This window comes from Protopterus annectens, chromosome 14.part0 (assembly GCF_019279795.1).
Source record: "Protopterus annectens isolate FY-2018-M chromosome 14.part0, PAN1.0, whole genome shotgun sequence".
Classification (NCBI taxonomy): Eukaryota; Metazoa; Chordata; order Ceratodontiformes; family Protopteridae; genus Protopterus; species Protopterus annectens.
Window position 1 is genome coordinate 748,914,215 of NC_056748.1, and position 24,182 is coordinate 748,938,396.

At 36.4% G+C, this 24,182-nt stretch overlaps 1 protein-coding gene across 2 annotated transcripts in view; it reads left to right on the forward strand.

Moving 5' to 3' along the window:
* Positions 1-24,182, forward strand: part of TWNK (twinkle mtDNA helicase) — a 289,758-nt gene that overhangs the window by 200,660 nt on the left and 64,916 nt on the right. For both annotated transcript variants that reach the window (XM_044056485.1, XM_044056486.1), the window contains one exon: positions 20,879-20,986. In XM_044056485.1, the coding sequence (XP_043912420.1) occupies positions 20,879-20,986 (108 nt within the window). The remainder of the gene's footprint in view (positions 1-20,878; positions 20,987-24,182) is intronic.

Genomic DNA, 24,182 nt, shown 5'->3' on the forward strand with positions numbered 1-24,182 from the left:
CGCTAACAACCCACATTGTATGGGAAGAAAATGCATGAATACAATAATATAATCCAATAAGATTGTACTAATCTACCATAGGTGCGGATAAGTTTCTGTGACTCTTGGCATTGAAGATAAAAGGATAGAACATTGAAGATGAACTGATTACTACCACAGCATATAGATATATTTTATAGGTTTACTTTATATTCTCTCTATATAGAGAGAATTAGCAACTTTGTGAATGTTGTATACATGTCTAATTGCTGCCCAGAAAGGATGCAGCAGTAAATTTCTTCTATATATACCCAGCCTAGTTACTACGAATACATGGAGCATTAGTTTTCATTATTATATTACAAAGAAACTCATAATTTTCAGGTTTATTTATTTTTACTCTTAGTTTGCAATAAATTTAGGTATCATTTTTGTCTTTTCATTCCTGTATTTTTTCATTTTCTTTTATAGCTCCATTGTTTATTCATATTGCATTGCTTTGTATACCAGGGATTATTGGCACTGACAGTGTGATGCTTCACTATAAGAGACAATTTAGTTAGGGTCTCTAATATTTCGCTTATATATTAAAACAGCTACCATATAGACCAGATTAAACAAACTACAGCTACAGTTTACAATGCTATATTTGGAAGTCCACTGTCTTATAGAGCATCAGGACGAACGGCATGTTATTCAGCCGGTTATCTCCAGACAATAACTATTATTTACAGATTAGACATAAAGCCCAGAGCAGCCAGTGCTTGATAATTTTATAACATTATAAAATAGAATAGCATCCTAGCATTATTCATAGCTTTTAACCTACTCGCTAAGACAAATTAAGCAGCCTTCCAGACCCACCAGCATTTGCTAAGAATAGCATGGTCTGTTTTGTGCAGACCTAGAACAGAAATCAGAGTCTGTTGTTTTTATTTTTATATTCAGGGCTAATAAAAACTTGAATCTATCACCCCAACTAGGCCAGTAAAAAAAAAAAAAAAGCGAGAGAGAAAAACCTTCACGTAGTTGCAGCCAGGAGTGATTGAGATATATTTACATTCCAAAACTAAAACACATAATTACAATTACAATATCACCCCAAATGCAGCTCTGTTCAGTACTGTCTCATAACTGTGCAAGGACACTGGGGGATAGACAAGGTTGTCCTAATTTTGTGGGGCAGGTACTTGGAGGAGGGTGGAATAGCAGGCAGATGCCTGATGCTAATTACCCTGCACACAACTTCCTGTAACCAAATGGAGGTACTGCATTTTGTACCATGCAAAAGGAAGATAAAACTCTCTGAAGTGTTGACAGTATATAAACCAATACCCTCCTCTCAGCTTTACCACACCTTCCAATACATGCCTCCATGAAAATAACATGTACAGCAAAATCCATAGACTTTATGCCTAAGGATGGATGGTAATGTTAATAAAGGAGCACATATGAACTTGTGCACCAGATGCATCTTTGTTTAACTTACAAGCCTATGCTTTTTGATGTGTTGGCAATCATTTTGCATTGTAAAATGTATGATTTTTGTTTATTATGAGATTTGGATGTGATTATGCATATCAAAACAGGATTGCTAGAAAAAAGGTCGAAAAATACCTAATGAAGATACAAACATTTTCTTTTTTTTCTTTATTCACTTAACTTCAGCCCTTCATTATTTGCCAGATAATCACAATTCCAAGTCTTATAACAAATTGATTGAGTTAGTTTGTAAATAATTACAAAATAAAGTAAATAATTACAAGAAGCAACCAGCATATTAGTGCATCAGACTTGAGCTGCAGTTACTAATATGAAGACAGTTAAGCAATCGCTATTTGTTACAGCATCCTGACGATCGTTGTAGGACAAAGTCGCTTAGAAAGTACTTGCCTAGAGATGCAGCTGGATTATCTACTGTTCAGGAATTCTTCATTACTCCATTGGAAAAGTTGGGTAGAGATTTGTTAATTCTTGAATCCAACTCTTTGAAGAACTTGACATGGAAGTAGTTCAATGTGGATTGCAGCTTTATAAGTGGGACTGATAGCAACAGAGGCAGGTATGACCAACAAAGACTTGTATGTGTTTACGTGCTTGCCAAGTTAATTGTAACAACCATAAATTGTAGAAAGTTGAAATAAAGCTCGCAGATGGTCAATGAGAACCCTTACCAAGCAAGTTTGAACAAAACAAGGGATCTCTGCATCAAAGGAAAGAAACGGCCATATAAAATTAACTGTTTGGGTTTTCCTTGTGCAGCGATCTTCACTTCAAAAGAAGGCTTAGATCAGTCGGTGACCAGGTGAGCTACTACTTTTGCTTTTCAGTGTTTCAGGAGTTCACCAAAAGCTTTCTAAAAAGCCACTTTAGCTTTAGACATGTTTACTGAGAACTTTTGGTTGTTTTGTAAGAAGGTTAAGGTGCTTGGATATTTCATCTGAAATCGAATTCATGGTGACTCCGGACCTAAAAGATGCCTATCACCATGTATTCATTCAGAAAAACTTAGACATGTTTTAAAATTTTCTGTTTCTGGTTCACATTTTCAGTTCTGTTCTTTACACTTTGGTCTTTTTACAGATCCAAAGGTGTTTACAAAATTTTTATCATCAATAGTTGTCTTTTGCAGACTGCAGGGCAGTCACATTTTCCATATTTAGGTGTTTGCCTTATTTTTGCAGACCGTCTTCCAAACTGTCAAGAATCTCTCTTACTTGTTAGGAATCTATTTCAAAAAACAGTTTTCCCCTCATGCTGGAGGAGGCATCCCTTATTTCGTTCAGAATCATGTGTCTGGGTTGCCTGCTAGAGATATCCTTAATGATAGCTTGTCTTCCTTCAGGAAAGAAAACTTATTCCATCCAGTTTGTGGTAGTTTTCTGAACAACCAGTGACTACACCAAGAAATATAAATATCTCAGGACTCTGGAATATTGTCCTTATGATTCTCTAGTCAGAGTGCACATGATAAAAATACAGTGGTTTCTCAAGTCAGTAAGTATTCAAGGCCAACACCCTGTCTTTCCAAATTCCAGTGCTTCACTAACTTTACTGAGTCCAGGTCTTCCATTTTTTTAGCCCCATCCCTACCCATTACCATTGGATGCTTCAGATTTTGTGTGTGTGTGTGGGGGGGTGGGGGGGCTGTATCCATTGCATTCAAAGTACAACATCTATGTGGACCATTATTTCAAGAACAGACATGTGATCATTATAGAAATTATGGCCTTGATTTATACATTGAAGATCTGGAACTGTTTGTGGACTCCATGACCTCTCCAGGTAATCACAGATAGCAATGCTGTGGTGTGGTATTTAAACAAGCAAGGGGGAACCAGGTCCTATCCCCTGTGCAAATTAGCCATGATAACTTGGGAACTTGCCACTCAGCATACTTTATCTGTTCAGGCTACTTGCATTTCGTCTTCCAGGTGATAATCTTGGTAACTCCCTTTTAGCCCAGACAACATTAGTTCTCCTTTCTCATACAAATGGCCAGGGGCATTACCACAAATTTCCCAACAGGCTGGACCTACTCACAGAGGACAAGGGATTTCTGATCCAGCCCAGCCTGCAGAACCTTCATCTGACTGCTTGGATGATGAAAGGTACCATACTAGGATCACAGATCTTCTTAGGACATGCAGCAGGTATTAAAGGAGGTTAGAAAGTCCTCCACTTGAAAATCATATTTAGCTAAATGGAAAAGATTTTCTAGTTGGTGCCACAAAAAGAAGCAGGACCCCAGACCAGGCAGAAGCTTCTGTGGTTCTCGACTATCTGTGTGAATCGTTTAATGCAAGACTTTCTTACACGCCAATAAGAATTCAAGTTTTGGCCATTTCAGCATGTCTGCCTTTAAACCCCCCCCCTTTTTTTCATTATTCCAAGTTAAATGGTTTCTGAAAGGGATTCTGCATATCCATCCATGAAGAAAATAGGTACTCCCTGGGATCTCAGCTAAATTTTGTAAATGCTGTTTGCCTCGTTTGAATCATTTCGTCAAGCTGATTTGATATTCTTTACTTGGAAAACTGTTTTACTTACGGCTCTGACATTGGCTAGGTGAGTATCTGAGTTGTGGGTGTTGATGGTGAACCAGCCCTTTCTCATATTACATAGGACAAGGTAACTTTAAGAACTATTCCTTCCTTTTTACCAAAAATGGTATCAGAATTCACTTTTGAACCAATCCTCTTCTTTTCCTTTGTTCTTTCATGAACTTGAAAATGGGGGCGAGGGTACCCCCTGCATACTGTGGTTGTCCGGACAACTCCAATACAGCATTGATAAAACAAGAAACTTTAGAACGTCTGACCAGCTCTTCATTTCTTTTGATGGAAAGAAAAATGGGCAGTACTAAAACAGACAGTTTCCAAATAGTTATCCAATTCCCGTTATTTTGTTACTCCCACCAAGGACCATACCTCAGAAGGCAAAAGCTTGCTCTAGCAGAGCTGTGGCTACTTCTAAGGCATTTTGGAAAGGGGTAGTTATCTAGGCTTTAGCAATCATCCCTTATATCTACATGCTAATGCAACATATTAACCTATATGGAAAAAATGTCCTGTTTTAAAAAATGGAAATGTGTAGAGCGTCCAAGCCTCGTTTTGGGCACACATCTGTTCAGACAGGATGGTGTGCATTTGTCAGTATCAGGGAAGATAATTTTTGCAGCATATATTTTTCAGTATTTGACAAACACTAGGCAGGATTTTTGCCAGGTTGAAAATTTAGCAGTTCACAGATCACAAAATTCGATGCATCTCTCTGATGGTTGTTAATGCTAGGAGCATTAATAATAACATTTTTTTATTGGAAAATTTTTTATGTTCCCACAAGATTGATGTTGTTATTGTTTGTGAAACATGGTTAAAAAACAATGACTGGAAATTAGTTCTGTCAGGGTGTGAATGTTTTCACTGTAACAGGCATTCTAACAAAAAATCAGGTGGAGGTGTTATGATAGGGATTAAAGATAGCTTTGAGACCTGTGATCATTACGTGTTTAATAATACCAATATTGTAGACTGTTTAACTGTGACAATAAAGACAACCCTGGAACATATAACAGTTGTTAGAGTGTATACACCACCAAAGTCAAGTGCAGATGACCTACATAAATTCATACATTTCTTGCATGAAGCACAGGATGGCAGAATAATACTAGCTGGAGACTTAAATTTACCATAAACAGACTGGAATAATAACTGATTCAACAACGTTAGTAAGGAAATTATTCACAGAGTATATTCAGGAGCAGCAGTTGCTTCAGATTGTAAAAAAAACTACCAGGGTCAGAACATATTAGATATTGTTTGTGTTTCCGAAGAAATTACTGTAACTTCATGTCAAGTTTTACCACCATTGATGTGCAGTGATCATGGGGTTATAAAGGTTAGTTTGTTGCTAGATAATTCTGCCAAACTGAAATATAAACCAATGCACAGAAGGTTATTACAGACTATATGGAAGCAAAACAGTTACTGTGTAAAACTAACTGGAGTGAGGTGTTTAGTGGAAAAACTGCAGATGGAATGTGGAAAGTTTTGAAAGAGAAATTGTTTTGAGTGCAAAAAAAAAAAAAAATTAACATCAGGGGATATATTTCCATAAAAACAAGATATCTGATTAAGGTGAGAGACAAAAAATATAAGAAATGGAAAAGAGGTCAAACTACAACTTTGAAAACTGAAATAAACAAGCTGGACAAACAAATTAAGCATAGTGTGAGACAAGATCAAGAAGAATTTGAAGAAAATTTATATAAAGATATTGAGCATAATAGGAAACATTTTTATAGGTACATAAGATGTGGAAGGAGTAAAGACACACAAATTGATAAACTGTGTGCACATTCTAAAATTTATTCTCAGACACCACCGATTATAGATATATTTACACAATCTTATGCAAAACAGTTTGGCTCCACAAAATGGGTGATAAGTTGTCCAAGTGACATCCAGGTAATGCCAGATACTGGAATCAAATTAGATTATATTGAAAAAGAACTGCACAAACTGGATCCAGAAAAAGCACGGGGAGGAGACAGAATTAGTAACAATCACCTGAGAGCACTTCAGCAACGACTTACAGTACTGTTATATCTATTATTAACTAGGTCTTATAAATATAGGGATATTCCTCAAGACTGGATACATGCGCTTATTAAGCCTGTCTTTAAGGGAAAGGGGAGTAGGACTAAACCAGAGTCATATAGACCCTTAAGTTTACTTTCATGTTGTGGAAAAATAATGGCGAAGGTAATATTGATAAGTTATTGTCGGAACTGGATAGGTTGGGACTTGAAACCATATATTAGCATGCATATGTTGAAAACAGATCTAGTACCACCTGTAACATGATGTTCTGTAACAATATAACAACAACTATGAATGAAAAATTGTGCTGTGATGTAATTTATATAGATTTAACTTCAGCATTTGACAGGGTTATACACAAAACACTGTTCAATAAATTCGTACAACTAGGTATCTATGTACTGTTGATAAGATGGATAGCTGCATGACTTACAGATAGGACATGGCAAGTATCATAGAGTAAATGGACAGGTGAAATCCTTGGTTACAGTCAGGGTGTCCCACAGGGCTCTGTCCTAGGCTCTTACTTGTTTAGATTGTATCTTTCAGACCTAACTTTTTCATCTGAGGTGTTTTATAGTCTATATGCAGACAACCTGAAATTGGCTAAACTGATTACATGTGTTACTGATAAGGCATGTCTGCAAAATAACTTGACTAAATTGACCGTTTGGGCACAGGAGCATACTATGCTGATAAATACATAAAAAATTAAGCATATGAAAATTGGGAGACATAAATTGAAAGGTGAATATTTAATACAGCACACAGAGATTGAAACTGTAGACTCATTTATGGACCTGGGTATATGGGTAGATTCAGCTATGAGTTTTTCTAATCATGTCAACCAGTTGGTCAATGATGGTTATAGAACTGTAGGTTGTATAAAAAGATTTATAAGGTCTAGGAAACCAAAAATAATGGTCATTGTTTAAGTTACATTAGACCCAAATTTGAGTATGGAATAACAATATGGAAACCCTGTAAGAAAACAAGCATGAGTAAACTGGAAAGAGTACAGCGGAAATATACCAAGGGCATACATGGATGTGAAAATTTAAGTTATTATGAAAGACTAACATATCTGAACTTGTACAGTGTCTCTTACAGATCTCTAAGAGGAGATCTTATTCATGTGTAGGGCATTTAGAGACCACTACCTGTGGGAATGTTTGGGGTTATCAAAAAGTACTAGAGAATCATCAGGCAACCTATGTAGAAGATTCTATAGGAATGAGAAGTGTACTAATTGGTTCTCTGACAGAGTAGCTGATGCTTGGAACAGACTACCAAATTACATTAAAGCAAGTACTAGTTTAGATATTTTTAGGAACAGCCTGGTCACTTATGGGAACAAGTGTATTGGCAAGCTAGAAGGGCATTAATGCCTGTGCTTGAAATATTCGTTTGTATGTATGTAATGCTGATCTAATGATGAACATAGTACAATTGAGGAAGTAAGCTTAACATAACAGTAGATGTTCAGCTAAATCACTGTTGCAGATCTGCAGCCCTCCATCCATCCCCTTATCTGGTTTCTGTTTTTTGTTCTTTCCGGGACAAAATTTGGTCAGCAGGAGGTTCCCTTTTTCCCAATCCCACTTTTTTCATAGCACATAAAAATCTAAATTGGTAACTTGATCAGGTTTTACATGACCTGCTCCCTGCTAATAGTTGAGGGGGGTTATGCTGGTAGGGATTTCATGGGGGGGGGGGCAGAGGAATAGTGAGGGGTGAGGTTAGAGCTGATTTTGTCAGTCATCAGAGTTGCTATGGTTTTTCTGCTCAGTAAAGGTTGTACCATTTATCACCAATTCAGCACACTGCAGTGTGCTACCTTTAAGTTTACGAACTTAACTGTAGAAGTACTTGTGGTTGTATTTAGCCTGAGAGGCTATTGAGACCTCCTAACTGGCCTTTTTGCTATATACCCTGTTAAAATTAGGATTCCACCAATGTGGTTTGTTTTTTGGGTTTGTTTTGGGCTTACTTCTAGTAGGTATTGTAGCCTCTATGCAGCCATTTACATGGTTGTACAGGATTTCTGATAACGATTCGCATAGGTTGCTGTGAACGTTGGGTTCGGAGGGAGCATTGAATTCTGACATACTGCTGCTTAATAGGATGTACTTTGCTTTAGAATAGTTCCTAACTGCTACAGATTTTGCTGGGATTTACATGTTGACTTTTATTTTGAAGGATACAGCTTTGTGATCCAACGTCACCAGTGAGGATGCGACATGAGGGAGTGGGGGCTTTGCAGCACTCTCATATATTGTTGAGGACTAGATTTAGTGTGTTTGAACCTCTGGTTGGATTGTGCACCATCTGGTCAAGGGTATTTATATTTTATTTTATTTTACATTTGTTTACCGGGAAGGTCCGACTGGATATATGTCCATTTTCAGCAGAGGCCCGGGAAGAAAAGCTCCATTAAGCAGAGTACAATTACATTAGGAACAGTAGAGACATTTGGCAATAAGTATAATTTGCAGTCTTCAGTAGGGTTACAAACATAGATAAACCATTGTGGACAAAATCAGATAAAGCAGCTTAAGTTTCAGACATTAATACACGCAGTTACGGGCTAAGTCCCTTAAAGAATTCATACACTTTTAGAGTCTATGATTGAATTGATTAGGCTGAGTTTCCAAGATCAGCGGGTGGTAGTTAGGGTTTAAGCAGGGATATTGCCAGTGCAATTGGAAGTGTAGTTTGAGGCTTTTTTTGAACAGGTTAAGGAGGATTGTTGAGTAAGTTCGGCAGGTACCAAATTCCATGTTTTGCCTACAGAGTTGGCAAATAGAGAGCCCCCAGCCAAATTTGTGCTCTTAGTTGTTTGCATCAGCAGTTTGTCAGCAGAGCGTAGTGACCTTAGGTTGCTGTATGGTTTGATGATCTTGTTTAGTGCTGGTATTTTTTTGGGTTGGTATAGAATTTTGTGGGTTATTATAAGTTGGTTGTATCTGAGAAGACTGGGCCATTCAAGCCATCCTAGTTGAGTTAGGTTGATACAATGGTGGGTCCTAGAGGTAGTACCTTTAGCAAATCTAGCAATATGGTTGTAACAGTTAGCAAGTTTGGTAAAGATGGCTTGATTCAAGTTAGTGAAGAGGGGGGAGGCATAGAGGAGGGTAGATAATAGGTGGGACAGAGCGATAGTACTTCTTACAAATGGAGTGAGGAAAGGTTTGATCCTGTATAGGGAGCCCAGTTTTTTGTTGACAGATTTGATGGTTTGATTGACATGGGTATCATATTTTAGTGTGTTGTCGATTGTGACGCCTAGGAGTTTCGTGTGAGTATCTAGGGATATAATTGTGCCACTGTTGGAACTTATAGTAAAAAATGGTGAGGAGGATTTACAAGTGGGGGGGGAAATGAGCAGCTTAGTTTTGTTGGGGTTTAATAGATGCTGACGATTTGCAAACCATTTTTCTACATCTTTATAAATCAAACAAGTGGTGAGTCGAGTGAGGAATATCTTCATAAAACAGGTAGACAGCTTCAATAAATCCCAAAACACACGAGATAATACCAACCAGACGAGATAATAAACGGACAGTTTATTATGGAAAAAACGAGGATAAGCGCTTTCACTAGGTGTAGCTTCTTCAGATCCAAGACAGTTTTACAAAAATCCACATGCTTTAAATACTTAAAAGCTAAACAACTGATTGAAAACAATTATTCAATAATTAATTAATTATTCAATTAGCTATTCTAAAGCTATAGTGGGACTGAGCAGCAAATGCAAAAAAATCACAATGCAAACTGTATAGCGTTAATGTCGGGTTAATATAAAAATAGTATAACTGTCTTAAGTACACTAATTCATGGACATTTTGTATGCATATCTAACAATCAGAATAAAAATAAAAACATAAAAATAAAGAGAACACACACATATGTCATAAAAACTCTTGCTATGCTGGATGATAATGCTGAAAAGTAAATAAATATATCTGCAATGTTGATGTGCTAGTTTAATAACAAATATGTATGAAACTATGTGCCTGTATATATTCACCTTATGTAAGTACATATATAATGATAGTCAATATGCATATGTATATGAATAAGATATGTAATAATTAATAATATGAGTATATCTATAAAAATCAATAAATAAACTAATGAATAGATTAAAATTGATATAAACGATGATAAATGTATGTATAAAAATATAATAATTATATAATAACTATGTGTATATAATAAATATAAATAATAGTAAATATATAATAACTATGTGTATATAATAAATATAGATATAAATATGTGTGTAATGTAATACAATAATATAAAATAACTTGTGAATATAAAAAGACCAAGTGGATCTGTCCTCAAAAATCTGAATGTATCCCTAGGTGTAATGCAACTGTAAAAATTCATCATACTAATAATATAAAGATGTATCCATATTTTTTAAAAAATGTGTATCCATATTTTTAAAAAGTGTATCTATAATTTAATTAAAAATGGATATGTCTGCATTTATTGAGGTGAGGTTTGATGGATGCTCTGTCATTTAGGCCATGATCTTTATCAGCTCTAAGTAAGATAATCCATCTACTTTCTCTATCCTCAGTATGATTGACAATGTCCCCTCCTCTTTGGTTCACAGTAATTTTCTCTAAGACCCTAAAAGTAAATGTATGTTCTGGGTTAGTTTGTATGACATGCTTTGCTAATGCATTTTGTATATTAGCCTTTCTTATATTGTAGCAATGTTCTCTAATCCTATCACGTAAAAACCTGTTGGTTTTACCAACATAAAAACAAGAACATAGCTTGCACACAGCCAAATAGATAACATTTGGAGTCATACAATCCGCATCAATTTGAGTGGAAAATTCCCTATATGTATCTGGGTGTATAAAAATTATGTTAGTATCTATCAATGAGCAGAAATTACAATGTCCACATGGTTTAGTATAATGTTGATATGTGGAAGCTGTATCTGCTGTTCGATAGCATAATAATCTTTTAAGATTCTTTTTATTTTTGTATGTGAAAGAGGGATTATTGCCTGCTATTGATGTCAATATATCATCAGCTTTTAAAATGTTCCAGTTTTTACAAATAATATTTCTGATCTGAGTATTATCTGTTGTGTAGGAAGTCAAAAATCTTATAGTTCCTAACTGTATATCAGTTTCAGTGTCACTTACTATGGATTGAGGTCCAAAATATGGTGTACCTGTAGTTGCACGTAAACTACAAATAGAGTTCATATGCTCATCTAACTCTTCAGGTTTGTAACCTCTTTCCAAAAAATTTTTCTTTCAAGTCATAAAGGTCTCTGTGAAAACCTGTATCATTAGCATTGAGTCTGGGCATTCTCAAAGCTTGTCCTTTCATTATGTTATTAAAAACATGCCTAGGATGCATGCTAGTCCTAAATAACAACATATTCCTATAACACGGTTTCCTAAAGATTCCTGTGTTAAACATACCACATGGTAATTTCTCTATTAATAGATCTAAAAACTCAATTTTATCATTAGAATAATTCATTGTAAATTTTAAACATGGTGTTAATTCATTCATCATTGTAGAAAAATTATTTAAATCATCAATGGTACCATTCCATAAAATAAACACATCGTCTACAAAACGTCTGTAAAATTGTACATGTGTTTTGAACAAGGGTTCATTAAACAGCAGTAGTTCTTCCCAGTGAGCCAGGAACATGTTGGCGTAGCTGTTGGCACATGAAGTGCCCATAGCTACGCCATCTAGTTGTTGGTAAATATTATTTCCAAACATAAAAATATTATTTTCTAGTACCAACTCAAGGAAGTGCACTAGCAGATCAATTAAAACTTTACTATAAGTACTGTGCTTATCAAGATAGGAGTTAACATAAGTTAAACCCAGTTCATTCGGTATGACCGTGAATAAAGACTAAACATCATAGGTCACTAAAATTAAGCCAGATATGGGGTTTAATTGGTTGCTAACATTATAGAGATCTATTAAAAACTGCTTAGAGTCACGCAAGACAAAGATATTCTGATTTAAAATATGTCTTAAGTGTTTCTCTATAAAAACTGAAATATGTTCAGTGACCCATCCTTTCCCAGACACTATCGGTCTCATTGGGGGTCTGGTTAAACTTTTGTGCATCTTGGGTAGTCCATTTATAATCGGGACAGTTGGTGTTTTAATCAATAAGTATTCAAAGCAGTCTTTATTAGTTTACTTCTGTGTATATCTAACAGGGTATTATGTACATAGTTAACCATATCATATACTTTATCAAAATCAATAGATGTGTAAAAAGTATCTTGAAACATATTGTTCATTTCAGTTTCATAGTGTATAGTGTCCATTACTACTATTCCTGAACCCTTATCTGCTGGTCTTATTATAATGTTTAGATCATTTCTCAAATTATGAAGGCTTGCTCGCTCATGATATGACAAATTATTATGTGTCTTATGTCTAGAGTTATTTATTTCATTATCATGATAGTATTTATAAAGTTCTTCTTCTATGGTTTTCATATATGCCTCAAGTAATGGATGATTAATTGGGATATAGTCACTAAGATTCTTAAAGGTAAATGAATCTATAGCTTCAGAAACATTACCAGGATTATTGGTATGGTTGGTATTCTTATAGATGTACCTAAGCATAAGCTTCCTACAGAACACTTTCAGATCTATGACAATATCATCTAATGTACTCTTGGTATGGGGGATGAAATTTAAGCCTTTAGTTAATAGACTAATATCATGGTCTGACAATGGAATACTAGACAGATTGTAAATTAGGTCTTGTTTTGATGTGTCCACATTTTCTTTAAAGTTGTATTGTGTGGTAGTTCTCCGGATAGTTTTCTTTTTTGCCTTCCTCTGCTGGCCAAGCGTATCCGGCTCTGGTTCTTTTCTTGTCGTATTGCTAAAGGGAAGGATAAATTAATGCCAGCCCCTTTATTATTTTCTTTTATTTTTGGTCTGACAGACTGTTCAGAGTCATTCATGGGACTTCTTTTGTTTTTAACAATATTAACAGTGGGATAAAGATTAACACCATTGTCCATGCTGGTATGGGTTAAATGTATCACATCTAAGGAATCATTGCACGTATTATTGCCATCATCAATTAATGTTGGTTCCACAACAGGGTCAGTATTAATAGGTGTGATAATAGAGTCATTTCCTTGATCATGATTTACCAAGGATTCCCCTATGGTGTTGGATACTTTAACACAGGGAGAATTTACAGAAGTTGTTTTAGTCTTATTAATTCTTTCAATAGCTATAGGTTGTCTCAAATTAGCACTGTTGATACCACTATTAGTATTGAAAGCTCGATCAGAATTGTGTCTCTCCCATACAAAGACCTGGCTAGTTCTAAAATCATTCATGTCCCGTGTAACTTTACTCTGTTTTTGTTGAAACAGCTTACGTTCGTAAGCCGAGACACAGTCTAGTATATTATCAAAAAGTCTGTGCACTGCATTGTCTCTGAAATCATTAAACAGCTGTTGTTGTAAACTGTTAATTCTGGCAATCAAAACCTCTTCTTCAGGTTTAAAAAAGTTTATAAGTAATTGAAGGTATTTACAACTGGTGTCCATATTAATTCGCTGCCATAATGCAAGAAGTTCAGGGTATTCATTCCCCTGACTCGGCATAGAGAAAACTCTGAGTCCACGTGGAATGATAGCATTGTCCAAGCAGAATTGGAAGTGCTGCAGCTGTAAACGCTTTAGTTTATAAAAATCCTTTTCTATCTCGCTCAAAATTTGGTTGACCTTCTGGAAGTCAACAGTAGATTCATCGGTATTAGCTATTAGTTGTTCACTGGAAAGCGACCATGTAGCAGTTAGCGTACCATTCAGATGCTGCTGAAATCTGGCTTCTATCTCTTCCTTGCCCCGGTGCTCACTTCTGGGCACATACGCCAACTCAATATCTGCCATGGTAATCAAAACACACAAATTCCACTAGTTCAATCGATGTAGTCTCGTAGCTAATGTCAGTAATCCAAACAAACAGATTCCGTTGACCTACTCAATAAACTCACGTAACCAGAACAAGTAAAAAAGCAAAACTAAAAGTTAACAGTGTCACTGGTTACCTGTGACGCACTTGTAAGCTAATTTGTTAAATAATGCTTCTTTATAAATCAAACAAGTGGTGAGTCGAGTGAGGAATATCTTCATAAAACAGGTAGATAGCTTCAATAAATCCCAAAACACACGAGATAATACCAACCAGACGAGATAATAAACGGACAGTTTATTATGGAAAAAACGAGGATAAGCGCTTTCACTAGATGTAGCTTCTTCAGATCCAAGACAGTTTTACAAAAATCCACATGGTTTAAATACTTAAAAGCTAAACAACTGATTGAAAACAATTATTCAATAATTAATTAATTATTCAATTAGCTATTCTAAAGCTATAGTGGGACTGAGCAGCAAATGCAAAAAATCACAATGCAAACTCTATAGCGTTAATGTCGGGTTAATATAAAAATAGTATAACTGTCTTAAGTACACTAATTCATGGACATTTTGTATGCATATCTAACAACCAGAATGAAAATAAAAACATAAAAAATAAAGAGAACACACACATACATCATAAAAACTCTTGCTATGCTGGATGATAATGCTGAAAAGTAACTAAATATATCCGCAATCTTTATACACTAATTCATGGACATTTTGTATGCATATCTAACAACCAAAATAAAAACATGAAAAATAAAGAGAACACACACATATGTCATAAAAACTCTTACTATGCTGGATGATAATGCTGAAAGGTAAATAAATATATCCGCAAGCTTGATGTGCTAGTTTAATAATAAATATGTATGAGACTATGTGCCTATATATATTCACCTTATGTAAGTACATATATAATGATAGTCAATATGCATATGTATATGAATAAGATATGTAATAGTTAATAATATGAGTATATCTATAAAAATTAATGAATAAACTAATGAATAGATTAAAATTGATGTAAACGTTGATAAATGTATGTTTAAAAATATAATATAATAAATATATAATAACTATGTGTATATAATAAATATAAATAATAATAAATATATCATAACTATGTGTATATAATAAATATAGGTATAAATATGTGTGTGTGATGTAATACAATAATATAAAATAACATGTGAATATAAAAAGACCAAGTGGATCTGTCATCAAAAATCTGAATGTATCCCTAGGTGTAATGCAACTGTAAAAATTCATCATAGTAATAATATAAAGATGTATCCATATTTTTAAAAAGTGTGTATCCATATTTTTAAAAAGTGTTCTACATCATTGAAAGTATTCTGGGTTAGGGTCATAAGTTCAGTTGAGGAGGAGGAGGTACAGATTAGAGTTGTTCACGTATTGGATGCAGGTGGCCTTGGGAGTGATGATGGGTAGGTCATTGATAAAGACTGAGAAGAGTAGTGGTCCTAGAGTGGAACCTTGGGGGACTCCTAGAGTAATGGGTAGACGAGTGGATAGGGTATTCTGCCATAAAACTGCTTGACTATCAGACAGGTAAGATTGGAACCATTTAACTGAGCTACTGTTTAGTGACAGTTCTGTCAGAGTATGGAGAAGCAGTTTGTGATTGACCATAGCCTTAGAGAGATCTAGGAAGAGAGCTGAGGTAAGTTTGTTATTGTTATGGTTGATGTTGATAGCGTTAGAGAAGGATAGGAGGGCTGATGTGGTGCTGTGGTGTGGCCTAAAGCCTTGCTGAGAGTTGGCCAGTAGTTTATTCTGGGTGAGATACTGCATTAATTGGTTGTGGACGCATTTTTCCATAATTTTGGCCAGTGGTGATAGTATGGCTGTTGGTCGGACATTTGAGAGGTCTAAAGAATTCCCTCCTTTATGAAGGGGAATAACATGGGAAACCTTTCAGAGAGAGGGGATAGTGGCTTCAGTCAAGGTACTGTTTATTATGATCGAAACAGGATGTGCAATAACATCTGCCCCTTTTGTAGATATTCTGGTGGTAGGAGATCAGCTGCTAGCGTAGTGAGCTTTAGTTTGTTAATTCGAGATCGGATGATAGATGTAGATACAGACTGGAAGTTAAAAGGGAGTGGGGGAATTCTGAAAGGAGCTGATGGGGGGTAGTTGACTAGCTAGTGATTGGATGGTTTTGGTGAAGAAATTGTTAATGATGTTTGCAGTTTCCTCTGGAGTTTTTAGGTTACAGGCTGAAGGGGTGGGGTGGTTTTTTGGCCGGGGTGGAGCAGTTTGCTTATTCCTGCCCAAAGTTTTTGAGTTTGTTCTGGTGTTTTTGCTGAAGGTGTTATTTTTTTTTTGTCTAACAATGTGGCTTTCATGGTATCATTCTTTAGTTGTCAGAATTTAATATGGTCAAGTGGATCGTTGGAGGTGCGCCATTTGTCCCATGATTTGTTTCTTGCTATGATTTTGGTTTTGGTTACTTTAGAGAGCCAGGGAGCAGTCTTAGTTTTGGCTCTGAGGGTGTGGATAGGAGCGTGGGAATCTAGAATGATGAGGAATTTAGAATTAAAATAGGCTACAGCATAATCCAGTGGAAGATCTTTTAGAATGGCCCAATTGCATGCTTTGAGTTTATTCTGAAAGTCAGTGGAGTTAAAGTTCTTATTATTCCTGTTAGCTTTATAGAGAGCTTGGTGGTGGTTATCTACTTTATGCTTAATGATGTGAGTACGTGGTCACTTACATCATCTGGGAGGGTACCCGTGTTATACAGGTCTGGGTGATTGTTGATAAGAATCCAGTCCAGGATACTACCTTTGTAGTTGGATTTATTTATTCTTTTGGGTGGGGATACAAGTTGGGTATAGCCATGAAGGTTTATGTGGGTGATGGGAGATTCAGAGGAACAATTGTTCCAGTCAATATTAATGTCTCCTAACACCATAGTTTTATGGGGGTATGTGTTGGAAAGCCATTGGAGGAAGTCTTCTAGGGTATTTGCATTGTTGCTTGGGGGAATATAAATGCTGGCGATGAATATAGATTTAATTTTGCTAAGCTGTAGCTTGCTAATGGGATTTGTATTAATAAAGTCCAGGAAACAATGTGCCTGCAAGTTGGAGGCAGCGTACACTTCCCAGTCTATAGAGGTGTACTTGAAGTCTGCCATGAATAGGTTGTTTGGCTAAATGATGAGTGCCCCCAGCAGATCTAGGTACGAGTTGTGGGTTTCTTGGGGAATAGATGTTGAAGTATAGCTTGCTAGTATATGGTAAGAGACTTTATGGCGATTTGCCCGAGGATGAGTTTCAGGGCATCATCCTGTTTAACCAGCCTAGAGGTATATTTGTTGCAAATGTTGATCAAGTAATTTCCACCCTTAGTTCCTTTGTGTGATTAATGTCTAAATGTATGGAAGGCACTGAAGCCCTGCCCTTCTGTAGTACTTTCTGTAGCTTGTCTCTGTAATGGCACAGATGTCTTTATTCTCCAGAGTGATGAGAGCATGTAGGATATGACATTTCTTGTTAAGGCTCCTAGCATTGAGCAGTAACACCTTTAGATTTCATTGGATTTTATTTGGTAAGTTGGCAGTTTTATCCTAGAATTCAAACAGGCAGAGGACCAGCATGGCATAAAAACAAACACATTTATTAAGAAGAAAGTGTACGCGCTTTTGTATAGTACTACTACGCTTCATCAGACTGTTATTATAGCAAATAACTTCCCTTATAAGTAGTCAGCATCCAGTCATATTCAAAGACCAGTTACAACTAATTGGTCTCATTAACTAAAACTGAGTATCCGAGTATGTTAAAGCCGCTGTACAATAAACTAAGATACTCTGCTTATTAGTGACAACTCATGAAATACAAATAAAATTGCTTACTCCATAACAATACAGCATATAATAAATACAGTACAAGTCCCTTGCTAATGAATGAATGAAATTAATCTCTTCTAAAAATACTGAAAACACTTAATTCTGTATACGATAAGCATATGAATACATACATCGCATGCTTTCTGACATTAAAGCAATCATGTAAACTCCAAACACAATTAGATGCATCGCTCCACTTAAACTTGGCAGAATATATAAGTGCTCATATCCAGAGTAATAAAATCATTGAATATCAAATGTGTTTAAATAAATTCACAAGTAATGCTGATTATATAAGGATCACTTAACTCCGTTCTTCACATGGACTAGTCATTTGGCATATCATTGATACTATCCTGTTGTCATATGCACACAGTTCCCTTTGTATAATAAAATGCATTCATCATGCTGTACATCGTAACTAATAAATGATCTTTAAACATGGATTACCTTAAAAATAAACCTTCTAAACGACATGCCTCCATGGCTTGTTTTCCTTAAAGCACTAAAACCACGCAAGAATGCACTAGTGACAACTAAAGGTTGATAGTTGCCATGGTGATGTTAATAAAACATATGTAAACATACTACAAATAAAACTAAATGTAGTTAATATACTACAAAAAACAGATTAATCTATTTAAGTAATGATAATAGCACATATATGCGAGTTAAACTAATTGTGCAAGACTTCACCGAAACCCAGTCATCAGATAAATTCATCACTCAATGGCATACAGTAACATTTAGCTGCTGTAATCCATAGCCAGCATCCTTTACATGATGTACATTCAAAAAGTCACAGAATAGGACAAGTCAGTAATCTAATTTGGTAGTTTTGTCAGTTTGACATTGCCTAAAAACATCTCTAAGGGGATGGATAAAGTTTAAGCCAATATTTGGAAGCCGAGGGGGCATAAGTACAGACTGTCCTTGGCAAAGCAACGTGGTCTGTTCACCATGTCCTCCCATGCTGACAAATAATTGAATCTTCCCAGAGTGACACCAGAAAGTAAACGGATTGTTAAAGTCTGTCATTTTTTTTTATATTGTGGCATCAACCTTGGTGAAGGTAGAATACTGCTCAATGTAAAGGCACACACCTGTCTGAGACACATTCAGAGCGATCCATAATGTCTCTCTCTGTATAGTCCAGTGAATAAGTCTCAGGTCAGTTACAGCCACGTGCACTATGATAGAATCATACTGGTAGCTGAGGTGAATTGACTTGAGTGTATTTGTAACCTGGCAGATCCTGGCTCCAGATAAGCAACTAACTATTATCTTCGCCTTTTCTAGTGTAGTGAATGAGGCATCTGTGTGTTATGCAATGAAGTTCCCTATGACAAGAGTCCTTTGCTTGCCTTATGGGCTTCATTTTCAGGGTTTTCATTGGGAGCAGGTGTATGTGTGGAGTTTGGTGTTGCTTTTGGTGTGTTTAGAAGTTACTGAAGATAGGTGTGGCCATGTGTGTGTGTGTGTGTGTGTGTTTCATGTATACATATATGGATCTACTTAAATTGATTGGATAACATTTATGTCAACATACTTAATGTCGAAACAAGTTGATTGACATTGTGCAAGTCAACACACTACTGGGAACGCACTGTGAATTAATCTTTTAAAACAAATCTTTAAAAAAAACCCACAAAAGCATCACTTTTTTGCAGGGAGGCAAGCCCCCTTGCACTTTCTGCTAATTATATATTTTAACTCTGAGATCACAAAAGCCCAGGGAAAAGGGCATATTCCCCTAAGTGGGGATTGTCAGTCTCGCACTCTTGTTGACCAAATTGTGTTGATTAAACAGATGTTGACCAAAGTACTGTTCGACAAAGTTACCAGGACCCATAAATATAATATGCACGTGCACATATAGTTATGTATGTGCACATAAAAAAACACATACATGCACCTAGTTACTGTTCATAACTTGTGTGTTTCTTGGAGCAGAGTGGTTATGCTGTACACATTGGAGTAAGACATTGTGTATAATCTTAACCCATTGTTTAAGCCTAGGGATTTATGCAGAGAGCTCAATTGAGAATGACATCTCCAAGGAATCGTATACATCACTCCATGTGCATGTGGTCTAGTCCCTATGAAATAACGTATGGGACTTAAACTGCATGTGTACAAATGGGGTAGTGCTTGTGACTGCAGTGATTCTACCTTTCCCCCTTCTCTGCCAATGTATTGGTCAAGTACCAGTACTAAACAGGACCTCACCTGTACAATCCCAATATTAGTATACTGTGTAATGCTGTGCATCCTGGTCCACAGTTAAAGCAAACCAAAGATGAAACCTTTTGTAAATTGCTTCCTGTCTTGACTTTGGAGCAGAGAGTAGACTTAGCAGACTTGGTACACTGCAGAATCTCTGTAATATCCTGCAGAGTTCCTTAAAGAAATTGTGCACAGCATTAATCATCCACAATCCTGACAGTAGCATGATTCAGTTTTTGTCAGACTGCTTTCAGGATTGTGGGTGACCAGCATAATGCAGAGTCCCTTTGAGGGACTGTGAATAATGTTTTTGGCTGACTTTGTGGTTGTGTGACTCTGGACTAAGTATATTTAAGTTCTGGAGGCAGAGCCCCACACACACACACATTAAAGTATTTTTTAAAGGTGTTGTATGCCATGTAGTATTGTTGTATTATAAATTGGACTGTTAAACCCATGCATGTTTTAAATAAAGTTCCATCAGTGTGTTAGTTTGTCTTGAGAAAGGCCACCATGCATAGTGAAAGCATGACTTAAAGTTTTTAAATATTACTGGTTGTGTTTTTATTTATGGTAATTGTCTTTGTCGATTTTAGCTTGCACTGAGCTGATGAGTAGTAGGTTGTTGTTTTTATTCTTTGATGATGCTGACTGTAATAACTGCAAATTGTTTTATGGGAAGTGTGCAACTAACAGTACCTTTCGTTTGTGTTTTCACAGGACAGTTATTGACACAATGCAGCATGCGGTGTACATGTATGACATCAGTCATGTTGTGATCGATAATCTGCAATTTATGATGGGTCAGGAGCAGCTTTCTGTTGACAAGTAATGTTTCTCAGTAGTCTTTGTCTTGTAATCAACACTTTTAGTCTGTGTTCCATGTTCAGGATTAAAGCAGTTTTGTTTGCGCGTGTTTATTTTTTATGAGATATTTTCTGTTTTATTTTCTTTATCATGCTTTTTATTGTTAATTTTAGTCTGCTTTGTAACACTTGACATTTTAAGAAGGTGGTGCTTTTCAAAATCCCTACTCTAACCTTGGAGAGCTGAGGCTGATGTAACTTTTAGGGCTATATCGCATGTTTTAGTAATACTTGCCACAGACATATTTCCCCTGCTGCTCTGTCTCCTTAACACTTAAAGTACACTGCCAGTGCAGAATGCTCATCTTGTTTCTTACCACTAAAGAGCTTCAGTGCATATGGTGGCCCCAGGGTACCTTTTTCCAAGATTTGAGGTAAAATTCCTTAAAATCTTTCCAGTTTCAGTCAATTTTTGAAGCATTTAAATTCTGCTTTATTTTGAAGTTCTAAAACACTGTTAAAAAGGTAAAGGTTTTAGAGAGAATTATTTAAGAAATGCTTACATTACATATAGATACTAAGATAAACCATAAATAATAAAATGAAGTTGAGCTATCCTTCCATTCAGTACTGCTGAGTTGCATTCAATTCCTCTAGTGACCACATGATCAGCTGATGCCATCCACAGAATTACTAGTGCAAGTAGGGAATGGGAGTAGTTTTCTAGACCTTTCTTCCTTGTCATATACTCCCACCTACCTACAGACAGTTCAGAGTTGCCAGTCCACCTTCTGCATGTCTGAGATGTGGGAGGAAGCCAGAGTACCCAGAGAAAACCTCCATAAACAAAGGAGAATATGCTGAGCCTGAATCTGTGCTTGCAGGAAGATAGAGCCCTTACTGTGACCTAAGTGGGTTTAGTTAGTGGGCACAGAAATGGAGGAGCCTGGCAGGGAGGAGAGGGGTGAAGGGACATGGCTTGCTTATCTTTTCTGGTGGGGAGGGAGAAGTTTGTATGTACTTGGAGGCACACTGGTGAGAAGACCTTTCCATGTCAAGAAAAGGAAAAGGTTTGGTGAGAGCCTGATGTGGCTGAGTCCATTAGGAAACTTGACAAAATCATCCAGTCTCTGAAGAGCAGACTTCATTAGAATATGGCCCTACTTGCTAAATTGATTGGAGTAAGGTCCCACTTGCTGTTTCAATTGAGTTAGCAACACCCACCAAAAAGGAGTCCTCTTAAGAAAGTCCAGGTACTTTAAAGCAATGGATTGCAAGGGGAAATGTGTATTTGCATCTGGTGTTATCACCATTAGAGGGTTTTATTACCTTTTCTTATAGATTTGCTGATATTCCAAGGCCAATGAGTCTTATGTCTATTGCCAGTACCCTCTCTCTGCCTGAACCTTTATTCTCCAGGAGGGACATTCCAGTCAGTCCTAGATAAAATCTGTGAAAACCCATCCAGTCATCTAGGTTACATTTAAAGGAAGATAGTGAGTCACACTGCTTAACATGCAATGGAAATTTATTCCAGACGTTTTGGAGGTACTTGGTTATAAACCTCTCTCCCCACCATATTTTTATATCTGTTGATGAAGATTTAGTTTACTGGTTCTAGTGTTAGTGTAGAGATATTGGAGTTGCAGAGATAGAGAGGGTTCAGGATGGTTAGGTCTTTAATGTTGCGGTATGTAAATCTGAGATCTTGCCTCAAAAGTCCATAAATCACTCAGTAAAGGGGCAGAGAATATTGCCTGTCTTCGTAGCTCAAGGACTTTAGGCCTTTGATCTTTTTTTTCCCCTTACATATTGGTTTTGGATTGTGTACTCAAGAAAGGGCATGATCTCCTTGGTTTTCTTGGAGGGAAAAATTAATCTGGAATAAACTCCAGACATTATTTGATCAGCTGGGACCTTGTAGATGGGTGTTTTTTTTTTTTCTAGGAGGTGGCACCTCTTAGACTTTTCCACTTCCTTTTAATACGGTGGAACTTCTGGTAGGAGAAGAAAGTTATCAGAGGAACAGTTAAAAAGGGTATTGCATAGCCTCTGGATATGATGTACCTGGCCCATTTGTCTTGCATGACAACCAGCCTTGGTTCCAGATGCAAGGACAGTTGGCACCTAACTGTATAGGGTATTACTTCACTGTAATATGGCTTATCCACAGCTCATCATATGGAGTAATGTGAGTAGCTAGGAAAGACATTACAGTGAAGTTGAAGTCCTGGCTAAGGTTGTGTGGCTTTGTGGAAAACTTCAAGGTATCCTTCACCAATGCCTCATTTTGTGAACTTTTGTGAACTTTTACCACAGGTTTTGTGGTTAGCGGCTACGACTTTTAGTTTTTGGGATTGTCATTTAAAATTTTAACTGCAAAACCTCATTTTCCTATCAGAGACTTTTAGCGACTCTTCTAAGCATTGCTAACAGTTTAGCAGACATCTTTTTTGTCTAATAGCCGATCCTAAGTCCTGGGTCGTGATGGGGGTCATTATCAATTATATTTTTTTCTAAGAAAAAGTGTGCTGTTTGGTTTGTGTGTTACAGTGTTGTGAAAAACTGGGGCTAGTATGTTAAGTAACTCAATTAAGTTTGTCTCAGAAGTTAATTGTGATGTTACTTGGCAAGAATCATTTTTTATCTAGCTCTACTATTTGCTTATCAGAGTCCTTTGGTGGTTAACAGATACATATGGTCCCTTGTGGGGATTCCCATGTGAATTATCACTTTTTCTGGTCAAAAGTGTTCTTTTTCTGTCAAATCTATTTGACCGGGGGGAGGGGCTTGCGTGCCTGGTGGTTGTCACTAAAAAATGTAACCTCAAGGAAGAATTTTCCTGTTAGGAGGTAATACAGGTTAATCAAGGCTTTGATTTCCTCCTGTCAGATACTTTCTGTGGGAGACATGCAGTCTTGATTCATTGTGTGAATTCCCATGTAATGTATGATTTTGCATGCTGAAAAGTGTTTTTTTTTTATTTTTATTTTTTTGTCAAATCTGTTGGCTAGGGTCTTGGTTTAGTATACTTGACATTTGTCATTAAAACGTGTATCAAAGATTGACTTTATGTCAGGAGGGAAACTATTCAGGGCTCTGCTATTTGTTTATCAGATTCCTTTTATGATCAATAGAGTACAGTGGTTCACTGTGATGATTTCTAAGTAAATTATCACTTTATGTGGAAAAAAGTGTTACCTTTCTGTCATTTCTGC